The 21,326-nt window shown below is 38.9% G+C and overlaps 1 protein-coding gene across 1 annotated transcript in view; it reads right to left on the bottom strand.

Annotated features, from left to right (window-relative positions):
* gsk3ba (glycogen synthase kinase 3 beta, genome duplicate a) overlaps positions 1 to 21,326 on the bottom strand; it is a 184,646-nt gene that overhangs the window by 107,625 nt on the left and 55,695 nt on the right. The window contains exon 2 of the mRNA XM_063050632.1: positions 1,472 to 1,665. Within this exon, the coding sequence (XP_062906702.1) occupies positions 1,472 to 1,665 (194 nt within the window). The remainder of the gene's footprint in view (positions 1 to 1,471; positions 1,666 to 21,326) is intronic.

Raw genomic sequence — 21,326 nt, 5'->3', positions numbered from 1 at the left:
GGCCTCTCAGCAGCATTCTACCCTCCTCAGTAAATTCAATTCTTTGCACCTATTCCTACCTGCCATCATGGCATATAGCATTCACAGTTTCCTGTTAACCTATATTCTGCCTAGTTTTGTTTCATCCGCTATGATGCGCATCTACATCCCTTTAGTCCCCCTTATAATGGCTTGTTCTACTTTTTGGAACAAGAAGAGGGGAAAACCCAAATGTGTTTTGGTAGATCACCTTAAATTGGCCCACCAGGTTTTGGAGGATTCCACTGCCATGCCCCTGCTGTCACGATATGTTAATGAACATGTCAACATACCTCTGGATAAGCTAGAGGAACCTGCTGTTCCTCCAACATAGGACCTGAGCCATGTAGCTTGTCCAAGCTCTGAACATACTTACAATGCCGATTTTAGTGAATTCTGAGGGCGGCCTGTGTAGGGCCTGCTGGAAATGTACAGAATTCAGAACCACTGACATTGAATTGGAATTCACTTTGAGGCGTGTCTGAAGTGATTACACGATTACATAAAGTACTTTTACCTCGCTTTAATATCAATTTTTTTTTGGAGTTCAATAAATGTTCCTGCTTGTTCTTAAACAAAATGCCTCACGTCGTTTTATTTGCAAAAACCTACAACTCCAGCCATTCTGTGACTCCTTGGAATGTGGGAAGAAACTGGAGCACTCAGAGGGAACCCGTGCGGTCATGGACAAAATGTACAAACTCCTTACAGATATCAGCAGAAACTGAACCCTAATCTTACAGCCTTGTGCTACCGTGCCACTCCAATGTGCCACACCTAGTGCACTGCATTGGGCTGAATAGTTGATACATTATGTCATTTGGGTCCATCTTACTGTGCAGCTAAGGGCATTCTACGTTACCTGCAACATCAAAAGTGGCACAACTTAGTTAATTGCTATCCTCCATCGCCAATTTTGCTCTCAAGGTGGACAACTGACCATCACATTTAACTTGAAAGTGAAAATACTATTTAACAATTGTGATGCCTGTAAACTGTATGTATCTGCTGCATGATAAAGGGGAAAAAAAAATCACTGTTCTCTAATTAGCCCCAGTTAACTTGAAGTTGAAATATAAATAATACAATTTTTGAATCATTTCACCAAAGCATGAGAATGGATACCAGTATTTTGAACAACATTCAAAAGGATGCATATTTTGCTTTGCTTCCTGTTGATACTAAAATTGTATGACCCTTCATCACTACTGATATGAATGGCTCGGCTCTTGCAGAGAAAAGCTGGCAGTTCAGGACAGTGTAAGTACTGGTGTATTCCAGAATTTCTGTGTGTACATGCAAATACAAAGAGCACAAGTTATGCATGTATAATTTTTTTAAAACTGCACACACATTGTTGGCTGACTTCCACAAGTCATTTTCACCTGCACTCCATTGTTCAATGCTGTAAATTGCTTTGAATTTCCCAGCTAAGATGAGTTGTGTTCTTTACCTTAAATCTCTTGTCTTGCAAAACCTTCTTGATGGCCACCAGCTCCCCTGTGTCACATAGTTTTGCTTGATAAACCACGCCAAAGGATCCATTACCAATCACCTTGGTGTCTGTGTAGCTGACTTCCTGTGGCCTGTCAGGCCCCTGTCCAGGGGTTGCCACTACTGTTGTCACCTTACTGCCATCTTTGTCCCCTAAAGCAAAAAGGAAATCATGCCATCAGGAACATTATGTAAATAACAAACCACTCCAAAATATTTAAGATGCACATCAGAAGCATATTATAAAACAAACCTGGCAATGCTGGGTACACAAGTTTCCATCTTCTACAGCTTTACACTTACCACAAAACAAGCAGATTTCTATAAACTAATATCTCACATATTCTGTTTACAGATGTAACTTCATGCACCAGCACTTGGTAATAACATTTTACTTTCTCCCCATAATTTATGCCATGAAGCATATTGTTAAACCAAAAACAAAAATAGAATTGGAATAACATCCTGTGTCCTATCACAAAGACCTTGAGAGAGGAAAAGACAAAAAAAGCACGAAGGCGCAAACATTATTCTGTGCTATTTCCTCACATTTTATAGCTATTATACATTGCATTCTCATCTCCACTTTGCTCCTTCACACAAAAAATTTTCAAACAAGGTTGCTGATCTCAAATCAAAAACCATGCTCAAATCCAAGTTCTTCTTGTCAGCCTCTCCTTTAAGAGACTTTGCATCTCTCATGCAGTAAAATCCAGAATCTCCATAAGAGACCTTTACAATATTAGAAACAGAACACTGAGTAACTAATGCTCTCTCCGTATTATGACTAATCATCCACAAATTGTACATGCCATTTGGCCCATCTTCTCCAATTAAAATACTTACATCAGTTTTAAACACGTTTCCCACTGATAAATTAATACTAGGGAAGACTATCAGATTTGATAAAATTCAGTGCAATCTATTTACATTTTCAACAAGCTATTTGGGAAATTTATTTTAGGTTCCTCAAGTCATAGAATAATACAACATGGAAACAGGCCCTTTGGCACACCAAGTCCACATCAAGTGTAAAGCACCAACTTAACACAAATCTAACACTAATCCCATTTTTTCTCATTCCCATCAGTCATGTTCCAATCAACTCCCCACATTTGGTTACCACTCACTTGGATACAAGCAAACTCCAGAGCAGACGTCTCCAAGAAAAGCTCTACCCTTCACTCCTATAGCAAACATCAAGTTTCAAAGTACAATATGGTTATTCTTAGGACCTCAAAAGTATCTTTATTTATTTAGCGATAGACCATGGAGTAAGCCTGTATGGTCCTTTAAACCATACTGCCCCAGCAACCCTCAACAAGTCCAATTAACGCTAAACTAATCATAGGACAATTTACAATGACTAATTAATCTAGCTGGTACATCTTTAGACTGTGGGAGGAAACTGGAGCTGGTGAAAAGCCAAGCATTCCAGGGGGAGGACATACAGGCTCCTTTCAGATGGTGCCAGAATTGAACTCCAAAATCCAAAGCGTCCCGATCTGCAATAACGTTGTGTTAACTGCTGTGCTACCACGTTCTTTAAAACTGATTTTCCATTTGTCCCTTCCCAAAAGTTCTTAATTGTCCAAAATATACATGCTTGCACTTAGAGAGTCCACACAAAAGCAGAGAACTATGTACACTTTAAACCAGGGGTATAGGCAACCTATAACCCGCGAAGGTATTTTGACTGGCCCGTGAGCAATTTTTCCTTATTCTGCGTGTTTCACGCAACCACACTGATGGACCTGCATGGCGTCTTGTTACACTGGCCCAGGTTCCATTTTGTTCCAAACCAACCACTGGTATATACACACATGTCGGGAAGGCAGACTACCTTATTAATATGTATTAGATACTTTCCGTGCACGTACAGGTTTTCAGATGGGATTGTTTAAATTTGTAAACAGAAACAGCATCAGTGTTTTAACGAGAAATCCACGCTAAATATCCAGATATTTACATGTGCTATGATACTTGTTGAATAACTCGCATTTCGAAATAAAATTGAAGAAAAAAATTCCAATGGCAATTAATACAAAACGCAGGAAGGTAGATGCTGAGTGCCAAAATTTCCAAGACACTTGGACACTAGATTACTTCTTCATCAAGCAGTCCGGGAAACCAGTTTCTCTCATTTGCCTAGAAAACGTTGCTGTGAAGAAAGTGGCAAATATCAGGCGACATTACGAGACCCGCCATAGTGGAAAGAAAGTTGCAATTGTGGCAGTACCAGTTTCAAAAAGGAAATTGTGCACATTTTCCCACTTTTCAAAATAAGTAAAGCACAAGATCCAGGCATTTTTGTGAATATGGTCCAAGAATTGAGAAAAGAGTTTTCATCTCATTTTGCTGATATTTGCTTGCATGCAAATGAGTTCAATCTGCTACTCCGTTTGATGTGGAAGCGGACACTGCATCAGAAATTTTTCAAATGGAATTGATTGAGATGCAGTGTGACAACATATTGAGATGGAAATTTCATTCTAAAGATGTGTCAGTACTTGACTTCCATAGAAAATATATTCATCCAAGTGGGAAGTATCCTAATTTAGTGGACCATGCAAAAAAGATGGCATCATTCTTTGCCAGCAGTTATCTGTGTGAGCAATTATTTTCAAAAATGAAGCACACCAAGAACCATTTGAAAACAAGATTGACTGATGCTCATCTGGATAATCTCTTGCTCTTGGCATCAACAAGTCTGACACCCAATATTGAGAAGCTTTCAAACAACAAACAGCATCAAGTTTCACATTAATTTATCGACTGTCTGCATTAAAATTTTCTTTATTATACATAATTTACCACCATTCAATGCATCACGTTCATACGTTTTATGTTTAAAGATTCTTTATGTTGTTTTCATAGATTCAAAAGATGCCTTGATGGAAATAAATTGCAACTAAACTGAGTTCTTTGATTACTAATTGGCATCCTTGGTTAAGCACAAATGATTTTCTAGCATGCGTTATTCATTAGTTTGAGGCAAAACATAACTAGATGTATTTAAATAGATAGTTCCCATATTTCAAGTTTTTTATGGCATTTATCTGGCCCACAATCCACTCATTAATATGCGATCCAGCCCACAGAGGCAAAAAGGTTGCCGACCCCTGCTTTAAATAATGTCGCTAAATTTTATGCCTACTCTCTTAACAGTCTTCTGCTTTGTGATTTAGTAATACAAACACTGAATGAATTTTCAAGATAACATCATTTGCTTTTATAAGTATCTAAAATAATTTCTTTAACAGATAGCAAGTCCCTTACGCCTTCAACTTTTAACCAATTTGATTCCTTCATTTATTTCCTATTAGTCTATGAATCTGTGTTATCCTACATTACAAGTACATACCCACAGAAAAATGTCTTATACCTACATGCTGTAGTACATAAATGATTATTCCCAAAGTTCAAGGACAGTGTCAGTTACACCTTCCGACATTCAAGTACCAATTCAGCTTTCAGTGCTTGCCTTCGCAATTGGAGACCAAAATCATTTTTAAACTATTCTAACCATTGATCAATAGGCAGTCTACCACTTTCACCACAATAATAATATAAAATGCCATTTCCACCACATTCATAGTATATAGAATAGTACAGGCCCTTCGGCCCACAATGTTGTGCCAACCCTTAAACCCTGCCTCCCATATAACCCCCCACCTTAAATTCCTCCATATACCTGTCTAGTAGTCTCTTAAATTTCACTAGTGTATCTGCCTCCACCACTGACTCAGGTAGTGCATTCCACGCACCAACCACACTCTGAGTAAAAAACCTTGCTCTAATATCCCCCTTGAACTTCCCACCCCTTACCTTAAAGCCATGTCCTCTTGTACTGAGCAGTGGTGCCCTGGGGAAGAGGCGCTAGCTGTCCACTCTATCTATTCCTCTTATATCATGTCTCCTCTCATCCTCCTCTTCTCCAAAGAGTAAAGCCCTAGCTCCCTTAATCTCTGATCATAATCCATACTCTCTAAACCAGGCAGCGTCCGTACCCTTTCCAATGCTTCCACATCCTTCCTATAGTGAGGCAACCAGAACTGGACACAGTACTCCAAGTGCAGCCGAACCAGGGTTTTATAGAGCTGCATCATTATCCTGCGACTCTCAAACTCTATTCCTCGACTTATGAAAGCTACCACTCCATAAACTTTCTTAACTACCCTATCTACCTGTAAGGCAACTTTCAGGGATCTGTGGACATGTATCCCCAGATCCCTCTGCTCCTCCACATTACCAAGTATCCTGCCATTTACTTTGTACTCTGCCTTGGAGTTTGCCCTTCCAAAGTGTACCACCTCCCTGGAGTCTTCTTGACCAAAACTCAACTCAACTGGATATACTTGGATTTCATCTCCCAACAATAAGCCATTCAACATTACCTGGTACAAAACCCTTGATTATTACTCTATCCTCCACTCCTCCACCCTAAAATCTTTTCCCCTCACAGTTACCGCAATGTGTACCATCTGCAAAAAGCACTGAGTTACATGACTACACCAACAGCAGCTCGTACCAATAACCTCTTTATGGATGACAGAAACAGCAGGAGCACAAGAACATCCTCTTACTGCTCCTCCAAGACACACTACCTCATCTTGCAAATACAAGGTTGTTCTTTATCAAACCAAAGTCAAAGTCTCAAGAACCTTCAAACATCAGCACTATGGGAATACTTTCACAAGGAAGGTTTTTCAGCCATCTTTTTGATAAATTGGTTTATTATTGTCACATGTACCAAGATAGTGTGGGGAAAAAAGTTTATCCTGTATACTTGCCTTGTTTTTTGATCACCTTCAAGAATATTTGGGGGGGGGGGAGAGAAACAACAAGTGCAGGCTTTGTCAGCCCCTAAAATTAAAAAAAAAAGGAACCTGCTATACAGAATCCTCATGCCTTCCTTGTTTAGAATGAGAAAGTCTGACGTTACTGCCAAATTGTATCCCAGGACAAGGGTAACTTGGACACATGCATAACCCTGGAAACCATGTATACAAGGAACTGCTCTGGAAACCACCGAGAGATGGAAAAACTGAGGACCCAGCCTTAATTATTCAATGTTTTTGAATGTCACTTTAAATGTCAGAAGCACTCCAAACATTAAAAATGATATTTTTTTTAAATGCCTAGATTTAAAAACAATTAAAAGATTCCTGAAATAAATAACTTGGCTTAATCTTACTTTGCTTTCATACTATTTACAAAAAGCTGTAACATATCCAATAAGGAGAACAGGCTTAGAGATTCACCACTAGAATCAGTCAGCAAGTTCTGGATTTCCATATTTAGCCAATCATACACACTCTTGCTTCCTTCCATGGAGTAGATCACCTTAGATCACTGCAAAAATGATTGGATTTATTGGAATGATATGGCCCATTGTATTACAAAACTACATTAGTGATTGTATTTGAATGACCACAGATTACATAAGATCTTATTCATTCCTTTATTTATATTTGAATTGAGCAAACTGTTAGTCTTTAATCCGCTCCCTTGATTTATCAACACAGCCACTTATTCAGCAATTAACATCCTACCTGCTTTTGCCTGTACTTGAAAAGCAATAATGATTATTTTGTTAGTCATAGTCATACTTTATTGATCCTGGGGGAAATTGGTTTTCGTTACAGTTGCACCATAAATAATAAATAGTAATAGAACCATAAATAGTTAAATAGTAATATGTAAATTATGCCCGTAAATTATGAAATAAGTCCAGGACCAGCTTACCGGCTCAGGGTGTCTGACCCTCCAAGGGAGGAGTTGTAAAGTTTGATGGCCACAGGCAGGAATGACTTCCTATGACGCTCTGTGCTGCATCTCAGTGGAATGAGTCTCTGGCTGAATGTACTCCTGTGCCCACCCAGTACATTATGTAGTGGATGGGAGACATTGACCAAGATGGCATGCAACATAGACAGCATTCTCTTTTCAGACACCACCGTGACAGAGTCCAGTTCCATCCCTACAACATCACTGGCCTTACGAATGAGTTTGTTGATTCTGTTGGTGTCTGCTACCCTCAGCCTGCTGCTCCAGCACACAACAGCAAACATGATAGCACTGGCCACCACAGACTCGTAGAACATCCTCAGCATCGTCCAGCAGATGTTAGAGGACCTCAGTCTCCTCAGGAAATAGAGACGGCTCTGACCCTTCTTGAAAACAGCCTCAGTGTTCTTAGACCAGTCCAGTTTATTGTCAATTCGTATCTCCAGGTATTTGTAATCCTCCACCATGTCCACACTGACCCCCTGGATGGAAAAAGGGGTCACTGGTACCTTAGCTCTCCTCAGGTCTACCACCAGCTCCTTAGTCTTTTTCACATTAAGCTGCAGATAATTCTGCTCACACCACATGACAAAGTTTCCTACCGTAGCCCTGTACTCAACCTCATCTCCCTTGCTGATGCATCTAACTATGGCAGAGTCATCCGAAAACTTCTGAAGATGACAAGACTCTGTGCAGTAGTCCGAGGTGTAAATGGTGAAGAGAAAGGGAGACAAGACAGCCCCCTGTGGAGCCCCAGTGCTGCTGATCACTCTGTCGGACACACAGTGTTGCAAGCACACGTACTGTGGTCTGCCAGTCAGGTAATCAAGAATCCATGATACCAGGGAAGCATCCACCTGCATCGCTGTCAGCTTCTCCCCCAGCAGAGCAGGGCGGATGGTGTTGAACACACTGGAGAAGTCAAAAAACATGACCCTCACAGTGCTCGCTGGCTTGTCCAGGTGGGCGTAGACACGGTTCAGCAGGTAGACGATGGCATCCTCAACTCCTAGTTGGGGATGGTAGGCGAACTGGAGGGGATCTAAGTGTGGCCTGAACATAGGCCGGAGCAGCTCCAGAAGAAGTCTCTCCAGGGTCTTCATGATGTGGGAGGTCAATGCCACCGGTTTGTAGTCATTGAGGCCGCTGGGGCGTGGCGTCTTCGGCACAGGGATGAGGCAGGACATCTTCCACAGTACCGGAGCCTCAGGCTCATGTTGAATACATGGCGAAGTACTCCACATAGCTGAGGGGCACAGGTGTTTTTCCAACACAAACTGGAAAAAACCTAGCGTTTTAATAAAAATAATCGGTGAATACAATTTGGCACTGGGAATTTTACAGGAGAGGGAAAAGGATTGCATGTGCCAGTTACTTTCAGTTTACTGTATGGGTTGCTCTTGTAAATAATTTAAATGCCTTTTATTATGTTCCTGAGTAACTCTCAAATCCACTTGCGCAGGTTGACTCTGTGGTTAAGAAGGCATACAGTGCACTGGCCCTCATCAATCATGGGACTGAGTTTAAGAGCAGAGAGGTAATGTTACAGCTATATAGGACCCTGGTCAGGCCCCACCAGGAGTATTGCGCTCAGTTCTAGTCACCTCACTACAGGGCTGATGTGAAAACTATAGAAAGGGTGCAGAGGAAGACTTACAAGGATGTTGCCTGGATTGGGAAGCATGCCTTATGAGAATAGGCTGAGTGGACTCGGCCTTCTCTCCCTTGGAGTGACAGGATCACAGGTGACCTGATAGAGACATTGATGATGATGAGAGGCATTGATCGTGTGGACAGTCAGAGGCTTTTTCCTGGGGCTGAAATGGCTAACATGAGAGGGCACAGTTTTAAGGTGCACGGAAGCAGATACTGAGGAGATACACAGAGAGTGGCGAGTGCGTGGAATTGGCTGCCGGTGAGGGGGGTGGAGGCAGATACGAAAGGGTCTTTTAAGAGACACCTGGATAGGACATGGAGCTTACAAAAAGAGGGCTATGGGTAACCTTAGGTAATTTCTAAGTACGTACATGTTCGGCACAGCACTGTGGACCAAAGGGCCTGTATTGTGCTGTACGTTTTCTATGTTTCTATGTTTCTCATGTGGGGATATAGGAATAATATCACCATGTAATCTAGACTGTGTGGTGCTTGTTCTTTGCAGGTAACTAAGTGAACATTTGACAGTGCAAAACTTTGTTACATTTTCTTTTATTTGGCTGACATAATCCATACCAGCTATGGTACATGAAGTTATACATTTAGACCTGATAACAGTAGCTGACATATTGGGCATTTAAGATGCTTCTGTTCCTTAGTGACTAAAAGTTCTAAGATGGACTAGAACCTGGCTAAGTTCAACAAGTCTGACTATTTCGTTCAACATCATCATCCCCTCAGTATTAAATCACCAAGTTCCTAAACTTGAGCCTCTGTACCTTCTTCTGCAACTGCGTCCCTGACTCCCTCATGAGGCCACAGTCAATAGGGACCAGTGATAACATCTCCTCCTCACTGAAGATCAGCACAGATGCACCTTAAGGCTTAGTCCATTGCTCTCTCTACACTCATGACTGTGTGGCTGTGCACACCCATTTATAGCCATCTATAAATTTGCCAGTTACATCACCATTGTTGGTAGAATCTCAGACAGTGATGAGGATATGTACAGAATTGGTTGATTCACAACAACAACCTCGAAAGGATTGGATTTTGGACTTCAGGAAAGGCCATTCAGAACCTGGGTTCAACACATTAATGCAATCATGAAGAAGCCTCACCAGCAGCTGGATTTCACTGAGAAATTTGGCTGTACTGTGGAGAGCATTCTGACTGGTATGGAGGCTCCAATGCACAGGATCACAAGTGGCTACAGAGAATGGCAGACTCAGCCAGCTCCATCAAGGGCACAACCCGTTACACTATCCACAGAACACTACAGCACAGAAAACAGGCCATTCGGCCCTTCTAGTCTGTGCCGAAACTTCATTCCGCTAGTCCCATTGACCTGCACCCAGTCCACAACCCTCCAGACCTCTCCATTCCATGTATCTATCCAATTTATTCTTAAAACTTAGAGTGAGCCCACATTTACCAAGTCAGATGGCAGCTCGTTCCACACTCCCACCTGAGTGAAGTTCCCCCTAATATTCCCCCTAAACCTTTCCCCTTTCACCCTAAAGCCATGTCCTCTGGTATTTATCTCTCCTAATCTAAGTGGAAAGAGCCGACTCGCATTTACTCTGTCTATACCCCTCATAGTTTTGTAATCCTCTATCAAATCTCCCCTCATTCTTCCATGCTCCAAGGAATAAAGTCCTAACCTGTTCAATCTTTCCTTGTAACTCAACTCCTGAAGACCCGGCAACATCCTAGCAAATCTCTGCACTCTTTCAATCTTACTAATATCCTTCCTATAGTTAGGTGACCAGAATTACACACAATACATTGGGGACAACTTCAAGAGGTAGTGTTTCAAGAAGGTGGCAGTCATCATTAAGGACCCTCACCATCCAGGAAATGCCCTGTTCCATTAGTGAGGAGGTACAGGAGACTGAAGACCCACACTTAATGATTCAGAAAAAGCTTCTTTCCTTCTGCTATCAGCCTTCTGAACAGTCCATGAACCTCATTATTCCTTTTATTGCACTATTTATTTTGCAATTTATAGTAATTTTATGTATTTGCACTACAGGGCTGCTACAAAACAAATTTCACATCTTTTGAGACAGTGGTAATAAACCTGATTCTGCTGAGATGTAACATTGTTCACTAAACCAGTATAGCTATGCCCCACACAAATTCAAGTCAATGACTGCCATTATTTGCTTTGCAAGCAAAAGAAAATGAGATAGTTAGTGGTCAGATCTTCAATTATTTTTCCTTCCTGCAAACGCATTTGCAGCAGACTCTCAGCATTCCAAATACCAAAAATTACAAAATCTGAAATAACACCATTATTTTGATTTTGTGACACTAAAAGGTGGCAGATACCTTTACTCACTGAGAGTTCCAAGTCAGCCACACTAGCCAAATCTATTCTCATCCTGCACAGAATGATATTTGACATTGAAACATGGATTTTTGAGAACCGTTTATTTGGAGCATTTATCTGACGGCAGAATATTGGGTGTGAGGACGTTGACATCAGACAGATGGGCAATTACTCAACTACGGAAAGCAGTAATGCCTGTACTGGCCTATGAAGAGTAGTATAAGAATCACTTCTCAAAGTGAGCTTTCATTCACAAATCCACCCCACTTGAACAATTCCCTCTCTGCAGTACCATCTGAATGCTGAAAATTTCATTCAAGCTTCAATATAGTCATCTAGTCCAATACACTTCCGGCTACTCTCGAGTCTTCTATCCTACACAAACCTGTATGAATCCAAATTCCAAGTTAATAGAAATGCTAGTATATAGAGGGTCTGTATACAACATAAGGTTTTATACATAACAGTAAGGATTGAAGGAGGCAATTTATTGTTGGCCTTATTGCAGATATAGTTTGGATGAAGAAAGGTGAGAAGTGGAATTGCAGCACAAGTAAAAAATGATGAACTAATTGTTTAATTGTCCAGAAAGATAAAGGGATTGTGAACTTTGAAGCAGCTCAGGGATTAACTATAAAAAGGATAGGGAAGGGGTGCAGGGAAAAACATCGTTTTTAACTGAGGAGAAATTGGGCAAAGATCATGAAGGTTTAGCAAGAAAAATATTGAAGCAGCATATAACATACTTCCATAAAAAAAATTCAAAATCCAACATGGAACCAGAGTGAAGCAAGAGGGAAAAAAACTGACCATCCATAAACTACCAGTCAGATCCAGTGGAATGACAAACAAAGTGCAAGTGGAAAGTTAGTAAGACTAACTACTAAAACAATGTGGATGGAATGGACAATAACAGCAGAATAAAAGTTCTCATATTTCTGTTAACAATAGCTGAGTAACGTTCAGTGATAATTACAAAGAATGTACAAATTGGAAGATTAATTATCTTGACAATTTGACTGATTAAGTTGAGGAGAAACAAAGTTTGCATGAAGTAATGGACATGGTATGTAATAGGGTCCTGTACAGTTACATCAGATAGTAGGAGAGGGAAAAGATGTAAAGGGGGAAAAGTGAGGTAGATGGGGCATATCTACAGGAGTTCAGGTGAGATTCAGCAGTTAGAACCTGCATCATTCTACAAATCACGGTGGCAATTATATGAAAAGCCTGACAGTAAATTTTCATTGTCCTGTGGGCTGCTGATGATCAGCAGACCACAGGACAATGAAAATAGGGTGCATTGATTAAATCAGGAGGTGGCTCATCCAAGGAAGAACTTCAATTATCTTGATTAAAGCAGGGTATGCAACAAAAAAAAATACAAGTATTGGATTACTTTGTAGCATACGCGGTTTTAAGAACATGCACACGAAAGAGGAATGATTCATCTAAAATGTTATGAAGAAAAATTGCTCAAAATTCATCAGGTAACATAATGGCAAAGAGAACCAATCATTAAGTTCTATGCTCAATAAAACTTTCTTGCCTCCTGATGAGAGATGATAAAGCAGAAAGTGACAAAATTTGGATGCTACAGGGAAAAGAATAATTTAAAGAACAAAGATATACTTGTTAACATGCAAGGAAAAGGATGGCAGAATAAGGTGGATAGATGGCCAACTGGATTCAAATAATGTATTCGCAAAGCTTCATGATGCATCAATGTCATCTTGAAGAAAATTCTGATTAGGCTAATAATGAGGCAATTTAAATCCAGATGAGAAATACACTAACAAATGTAAAATGAAATGTCAGTGATAATAGTGTACCTCTCAGTACACTCAAATATTGCCTTCCACCATACATTTTTGTAAATTAAGAAATATCAGAAATTAATACAGGAAGGCATCAAGGTCCATCACTGCTTATATCCTACATTACAATCCAAGACCACTTCACTGCTCATTTGGTTCAATTAAAAACAAATGCTCATTTAAAATTTACTTTCTATAGCTTCCAAAATTATAGACATTATTCTAGGTTGTTATTACTACATCACAATGCTACTACATTAATCTTAATGAATGATTTTGACATCAAATTGAATTGTCATCCTCTCTGAAGTTTTTGAAGGAAAGGAAAGCCATTAAAATCTGGTCCCATCTAAATGAAGTATCATTGCTCTCAAAAGTAATTTTCAAATTCTACACAATGTATTTCAGTCAATAAACTATTTTCATAATTGCAAAGTTATAACCAAGTAACACTCGCCATCTTAGCTATTAAAATACAGATCACTGCCGCATTATGGTAGGCGGTTGGCATGGTAGCTTAGTGGTTCACCCAATGCTTTACAGTGCAGGTGACCTGGATTCAGTTCCTGACACTGTCTGTAATGAGTTTGTACATTCTCCCCATGACTGCATGGGTTTCCTCTGGGTGCTCTGATTTCCTCCCACAGTCCAAAAGGCATACAATTGGTAGGTTAATTGGTCAATGTAAATTGTCCCACAGAAATGCTGGGCAGCATGTCTTGAAGGGCCTGTTCTGCACTGTATCTCAATAATTCCTTTAAAACATTGTTCTTAATGAAATTTTCCATAAAGTGAAGGCGTGTCATCCGCACAAGGGTCAAAAAACTACAAGTTGAAAGAAAAGTTTAAAATTTACTCTTTATTTCCCTTGCTCACATAAATTCCTTTAGAGCAAATGTTATTCCATATGTCACCTTTTTATCTAGTGACTTGTGAACTCTGTAAGGATGAATTTCCATTACCCATGCAGCTTAATATGACGGGATCACCTGCAAGACTTTTACCCCATAGGTAAACAGTAAACTCATTAAACTATTATACCAGATCTGGTCAAATTTTAACTATATCAAATTTGAATGCTTATGATTTGCATTATGTCTAAGATCATACTTTCATAATTACACCTTCGAATGATTATGCCCAAGAGCTTGTCAATTGTCACCCTAGCTAAATGTCAACCTATCATCCTTAGAATTCATTCACTGTAGCTATTTGCAACAATGGAGTGTTGATCACATGCAAGCATAAAGGCAGTAAAATCAAGTTAGAGGATTTTTTGGATAAGTGACAGAAGTAAATATGATCATAGCCAAAAAGCTACACAGACAGATACATGTACATTAATTTATTAATAGGTGTGAAGAACACCTTTATTATCTTCTACTGAGTTCCATAACAAAATTGAGCTTTTGTTTTAACTGAATAGGAATACAAGAACAGTAGATTTGACTCCCAGATATCAGCATGATCATGGATCTATAACGAACATCAAAGCAAAATATGGTGTAAACCTGAAATAAAAACCAAAAATGCTAGAAATATTCAGAATCAATCTTGAAACAAGTGTTCAAGCAACACACATCAACATTGCTGGTGAACGCAGCAGGCCAGGCAGCATCTCTAGGAAGAGGTACAGTCGATGTTTCGGGCCAAGACTGGCCCGAAACATCGACTGTACCTCTTCCTAGACATGCTGCCTGGCCTGTTGCGTTCACCAGCAATGTTGATGTGTGTTGCTTGAATTTCCAGCATCTGCAGAATTCCTTGTGTTTGCGTTTTAAAACAAGTGTTTCTCTTACTACAGCTGCTGTCTGACCAACACTGGCTATTTTATATCCTTTAATGATTTAGGTAAGAGAAAATGAGTCAAAATTAACAATCTTCTGATATTATAACATTAAGTATAACACAAGTCTACTCTTGTAAAAGCTGACACAAATTTTACCTCGAATCCATTAGAAGGTGCCAATGATAACCTCTTCCAATAATCCCTATTGACTCCTGCCAATTACAAAAATTCTTATCCTTGTCTATAACTTTTCTTCAGCTCTACTAGCCTTTAATTAAACAAGTTTTTACCAGGACTTTATGAAATGCTTTCTCCAAGACCAAATAAATGCATCAACATTCTTTTGTCAACTACTTCAAATAAGTTTTTAAAAGTGTTAATTATCTCCATTAACTATGATCTACTCTTCACAAATCCTACTGATCAGCTGAAAAAGGCATTTCTCCAATATCAAATATTTCTAATATAAAGCTGTCAGCTCACATATCAAGGAGGGAACATTTTAAGGAACACAGAACAATTTATAGAGCATTTATTAAATATTGGAAAATGTAGATTCAAGGTAGAAGCCGAAATATCTTAGTATTTATATTAATTTAAAAACCTATTATAGTTTTAAATATTTAATACTGTGGACTAAAATCCATCATAAAATGCATTTGTTAAAGCTAGCGTTTCCCAAGCAGACATTTATTTAGTAAACCCAATTTACTAAAAGCTCAATTTAAGCAAGAAAAATTACACTTTGAAGTGACTTTTACCCTGTGTACATACATCTATCGATGCTTCTGGACACATCCTCAGTGATGTTCCTGGAATCATCAGGTGTTTCGGGTCTTTCAACATCATACAACCTCCTCCAGGTGACCCAGCCGGGGCTGATCAGACCCCAGCTTGTGTCCAGATGGCTAGCTACTTATGACTCCATGGCTCCCCTCTTTTGAGCCACAGCCATCTTGAGGCCCTCTCTGCCGCATCGGTGGTACTGCGGATGGCTCTCCTCTTCCTCTCTCCCTCGATGCCCAAAATGCTGAAGGCTCTAACTAACGAACGGGCTGAAAATCCCCTACAACCAACCTCCACTGGGAGACACCTCGCTCTCCATCCAGCCTGCTGACAGTTGCTGACCAGTCTTGTGTACAAAACTAGTTTATAAATCATTTAAGATCAACTAAAATGATTTTCTTCAATCCTGCTGGAGAAGGTTGCAAACAATTAAGGGAGTGAAGGTGAAATCACTGAGCAACTTTGTGATAGCCATATCAAGGCAGCTGGTTAATATTTTCAACTTAATGTTTTTTTCCCCAATGTTGGGACATTGGCCCTGTTGGCAAGGCCTGCATATGTTGGCCTTAAGAGTTTCTTCTTACATGATATGTGCATAGTTAAGGTACCTCCAGTGGATTTTCCCCGTACTGAAAAAAGCAACTCAAGCCGGAATAATAGTGCTACATGAGTGACAGCAACTTGAAAGCAGTGGCATTTTGCGCACTAACTGATCATGTTAGGATTATAAGAGATTGTCAATGCCTATGGCTACTTAGTTTATCTATGTAGATAATACAGTGAAGCTATGACATGTGAATTGTGGCTGTTCAGACAAGTGAGTAAATTGACCAAGCAGAATAATATCAAAAACTGGGCATTCAAACAACAACTTCAAAGTCTCTACATGATTATACGCGAGAGGGGAAAATTCCCAGCAGAACAATTTCTTTTCTGGGATGTGAGAGGGGAAGAGGGAGGGAGGGAGGAAGGAAGGAAAAATTGTTTAAAGACCCGTTTCCATTATAATATAGATGAAAACTCTGCTATAATACAAATGAATCAGCATTGTTAATGATAAGAACAGGTTCTGCAAAAAAAAAGTTTTGGAATATAATGGACAATTTTTTTCTTATCATAAAGAACCCACTTAATCCAAGTACATAATGCTTCTCCATAAGACCATAGGATACTGTATAGGAGAAGAATTACACCATTTGGCATATCGAGTCTGCTGTGCCATTTCATCATGGCTGATTCAATTTTCCTCTCAGCCTCAATCTCCTGCCTTCTCCCTATATTCCTTTCTTCCCCTGACCAATCAAGAATCTATCAACCTATGCCTTGAATACACATAAAGACTTGGCCTCCCTCCACAGCTGCCTGTGGCAAAGAATTCCAGATTCACCACTCTCTGGCTAAAGAAATTCCTCCTAATCTCTGTTCTAAAAGGACGCCCCTCTATTCTGAGGCTGTGTCCTCTGGTCTTAAACTTTCCCACCATAGAAATATCCTCTCCACATCCACTCCATCAAGACCTTTCAGTATTTGATAGGTTTATATGAGGCCACCCTCATTCTTCTGAATTCTAGTGAATTCCAGAGCCATCAGACCCTCTTCATATGACAAGCCAATCAATCCTGAAATCATTTTCTTGAATATGCTTTGAACCCTCTCCATTTTCAGAGCATTCTTTCTACATCCTTGTTTTTATATTCTATATAAAATGCATTCTAATATAAAATGAATGCTAACATTGCAGTTGCCTTCATCACCATAGACTCAACCTGCAAATTAACCTTTAGGGAATCCTGCATAAGGATTCCCAAGTCCCTTTGCACCTCAGTTTTTTGTATTTTCTCTCCATTTAGAAAATTGTCAACCCTTTCAGTCAATTCTTCTGCCATTATTCTCAATAATGCCCAACTTTAAAAGAAATTATAGTGCATTCATGAAGATATTAAGATTTGTATTCCCTTGTTCCTCAAATTATATGATTTCATAGTTAAAAGGGAGTGCTGGAATTTTAAATACTTCACATATCAAAAACTAATAAAATATTTTTTAAACTCAATTAGCAAAGTTTGCTCATGCCTACTGTTAAATTATAGACTTTCAGGATCTCATTACTTTCATAGGAATTACTCTGAAATTAATAAAGATTAGCATTCTTGGCCACATGTACATCAGAAACCAGTGAAATGCATCACCTACTTCAAATCAAATAAGCAAAAATTGTGTTGGGCAGCCCACAAGCGGAGCCATGCTTCCTGTGCCAATGCAGCACACCCTTAACTTGAACATCCTCTGAATAAGGGATGAAACCAGAGCACCCAGAGGAAGCCCACAAGGTCATGGGTAGAACATGCAAATACCTTACAGACAGCGGTGAGAACTGAACCCCATCTTACAACTGGCACTGTAAAACATTGTGCTAACTGATATGTTAAAGTGCCACCCCTAATACCTGGATTGCATTTTGCAGGTTGGAGTTGGTGCCGCTTTCCCGCCGCACCCCCCCCCCCAACCCCAGTGTTCAATGGCATGAGTTTCAGACTCTTTTTGCTTGACCGTATTACTATTTGTGCTTGCTATCTTGTGTGTATGACTGCTGGTACTGTGTTTTGCACCTTGACCCCCGGAGTAACGTTTTGTTTGGCTGTATTCATGAGCATTCATGAATAATTGAATGACAATTAAATTTGAATTGAAATTTTAGCTTCTTTAAAATCCAAAATGATTTTCACAAGTTTAAACAATTCTCATTTCCCACATCCCACAATTAAAAGAACATTGCATCCTACAAAATACACGCTAGAAAAACTGAATTTAGCCTCATAAATGCAGATTTTTCTATTTTCCATATTACTCTTCTCATAGGTTTAGACTAAATACCGCTTTCTGCCATAAGATTAAGCTATTGTATTATTTTCCAACATTATATATTTTCCCACATTGCTATTTATAAACACTAGACAAACCGCCCTAAATGCTAAATAAGTGCAATTTCTCCCATATATTGTAATTCTCAGATGATTCATCTCCTTAACAATTCCCTGAACCAAATCATGAAACATTAGCAAAAAATGCTTTTTTCAAATCATTAAACTTCAGGGTTTTTAAGAGGCCAGCAACATTTCTTTTCATTAAAAGGCATTTGAAATGAACAAGTACTTCAGATATTTCACAGCATATTTAAAAATATTTTACAGATTCTAACATAAGTACATACTCAATAAAAAAAAATCCTGAAGTATCTTAAATATTCCATTTGGTCGAATGTTCTTTGAACTTTTAAAATACAATTCCATGTTGACAGGAATCTAAATTTCCTTTCCTTTACATATTTGTTGCCCAGAACAGTGTGAAAAGATCAGAAACTAATGAATGCAATATGGGGCTTATTATCAAGAGTTTGAATACTCAGTTTAGATGAGGCTAGAGGCTATTAAGCTTGATTGGCTTATGATGAATTATACTAAAATATGATTCAATGGAGGAGTATGCCTACAGGGAAAAGAACCTCAGGGTTGTATGTGGTGACATGTATGTACCCTGACAAGAATTTTTATTTTGAACTTTGAGTTCAATCCAACTGGTTTTAAAGTTCAAACTTTTTCACCCAATTCCAGGAAAAACTCCATTAGAATCAACAAAATTATTCCATTTCCAACTTTTAAGCACAGCCACATTGTGAAAGGGGCATACCCATATACTACATCTGACAGGTCGCATTCTACAGACATGGAACAGTAAACCAAAAACCTGCTGAGAACTGAAAGCCTTTTGAATTCTAGGTGTATGCAGCTTGTAAAATGTGAGAGAATATGGAAAGGTGTGGTTGGCAATGCATGTGTATAACTGATGATAAATTCATTACAATTTGTAAATGTATACAACTAAAATATTAATCCCAATACATGCTTCTGTTGAAAAGTAAATCATAACATTATCAAGAATGACAAAGTTAATTATAGCCCATATTATGGAACCTACTAATTGGACCACACCTTTGTTGTAATGAATTTGAACTAACATTCTAATTTTGAAGAATTGTACAGGATACCGCTCATCTCAAACTGTGTTGATTCAGTGGAAGTTAACTATTTTGTTACAATAGCCGACACTTCATTTAAACTAAAAATTTTATTAATTGCATTATTTTCAAATATTTATCCCCAAGTGCCCCAAATCAAGTGTTGAGGTTGAGAGGATTAAGAGTTACCAGGTGTGAACACCACCAACAGTCTGTCCTCGTCCTACCAAGCAGATGTCATGGCCAAGAAGGATTACCACTGTCTCTACTTCCTCTGGAAGCTAAAGAAAAACAGTATGCCCCTGTTAATCCTTACCCATTTTTAATGATGCACCATAGAAAGCATTCTCTTTGAATTTATCACAGTTTGCTCTGGCAGCTGCTCTATGTGAACAAGATAAAACTATAGAGAATTAAGGACACAACTCAGCACATCACAGAAACCAACCTCTCCACAATGGACTCTGTCTATACTACTCAATGCCTCAGTAAAGCAGCCAAATAGTAAGACCCAATCCATCCTGGACATTCTCTCTTCTTCACGCAGAAAAACTTGAAAGCACATACCGCCAGGCTCAAGGACAGCTTCTACTCTACTATAATAAGACTATTAAGTAAGATGGTCTCTTGATCTCCCAAACTACACTGTTATGATCTTGCACCTTACTGTCTACCTGCACTGTCCTTTCTCTGTAGCTGTTTCACTTTATTCTGCATTGTTATTGTTTTACCTTGTTCCATCTCAATGCACTGTGTAATGACCTGATTCCTATGAATAGTGTTCACTGTTACTTGGGTACATGTCACAATAATAAAACAATTCCAATGTTTTTGGAAAGCAATTCAATATCTTCCAGCAAAAGAGCAAACCATCGTAACTTTCTAAATTAATCTCAAATTAATCATCCTACCTTGATGCATTTATCATTTCAATAACCAATACTAACAATTTTGAACACTTTGTTGGAATCTTCTGGTCTAGTTAGATCTCCAGTTTCTTCAGACCCAATAAATAAAGCTCTTTGACCTTTTAATATTATTTAATTTACATACTTTCTGAAGATGCCCAAATCTGGATGTTGTATATCCGTGTAATTCAACAAAAGACGTGCATCAATTTGGCATTGCCTCAACACCTGTATGCATTGCATTTAAAACCTACAATCCAATAGTTTCATCAAATTTTGAACAATCTGTTAAAATCTGTTTCCATTTCATGCATATATCATTTTATTCAGTATCTTATTGATCATTTTGCTGAACAACTTTCAGATCAAGCCCAAGTTTCCATTTCTTAATAATTTTGATTCCACGATCCACTTATTGTGACTAAGTCACTGGAAAAATTGTGGATATGAAAGTCTTTATTTCCCACGACAAATAGAGATTCTTCAGGAGACCCTCTCAAGAGTCCCAAAAACTCAAAGTACATCATATTCTTATATCCCCAAGATGAAAGGTAACAGTAAGATAATTCAATACAACTTCAATAGTTACAATAACATTGTTTACTTCAATACTTTAGGTTGACAATGCTTCTTTGAATTTCATGTTCTGAATGCTCAAATACCTTTGCTAGGACAAACTAATTACTGTACAAGCTTCCTTGAATTTGTTTACAATATT

The sequence above is a fragment of the Mobula hypostoma genome, chromosome 6 (genome assembly GCF_963921235.1).
Source record: "Mobula hypostoma chromosome 6, sMobHyp1.1, whole genome shotgun sequence".
In the NCBI taxonomy this organism is placed as follows: domain Eukaryota; kingdom Metazoa; phylum Chordata; class Chondrichthyes; order Myliobatiformes; family Myliobatidae; genus Mobula; species Mobula hypostoma.
Note: the sequence above shows the minus strand (reverse complement) of the source record. Positions and strands in the feature narration are given on the sequence as shown.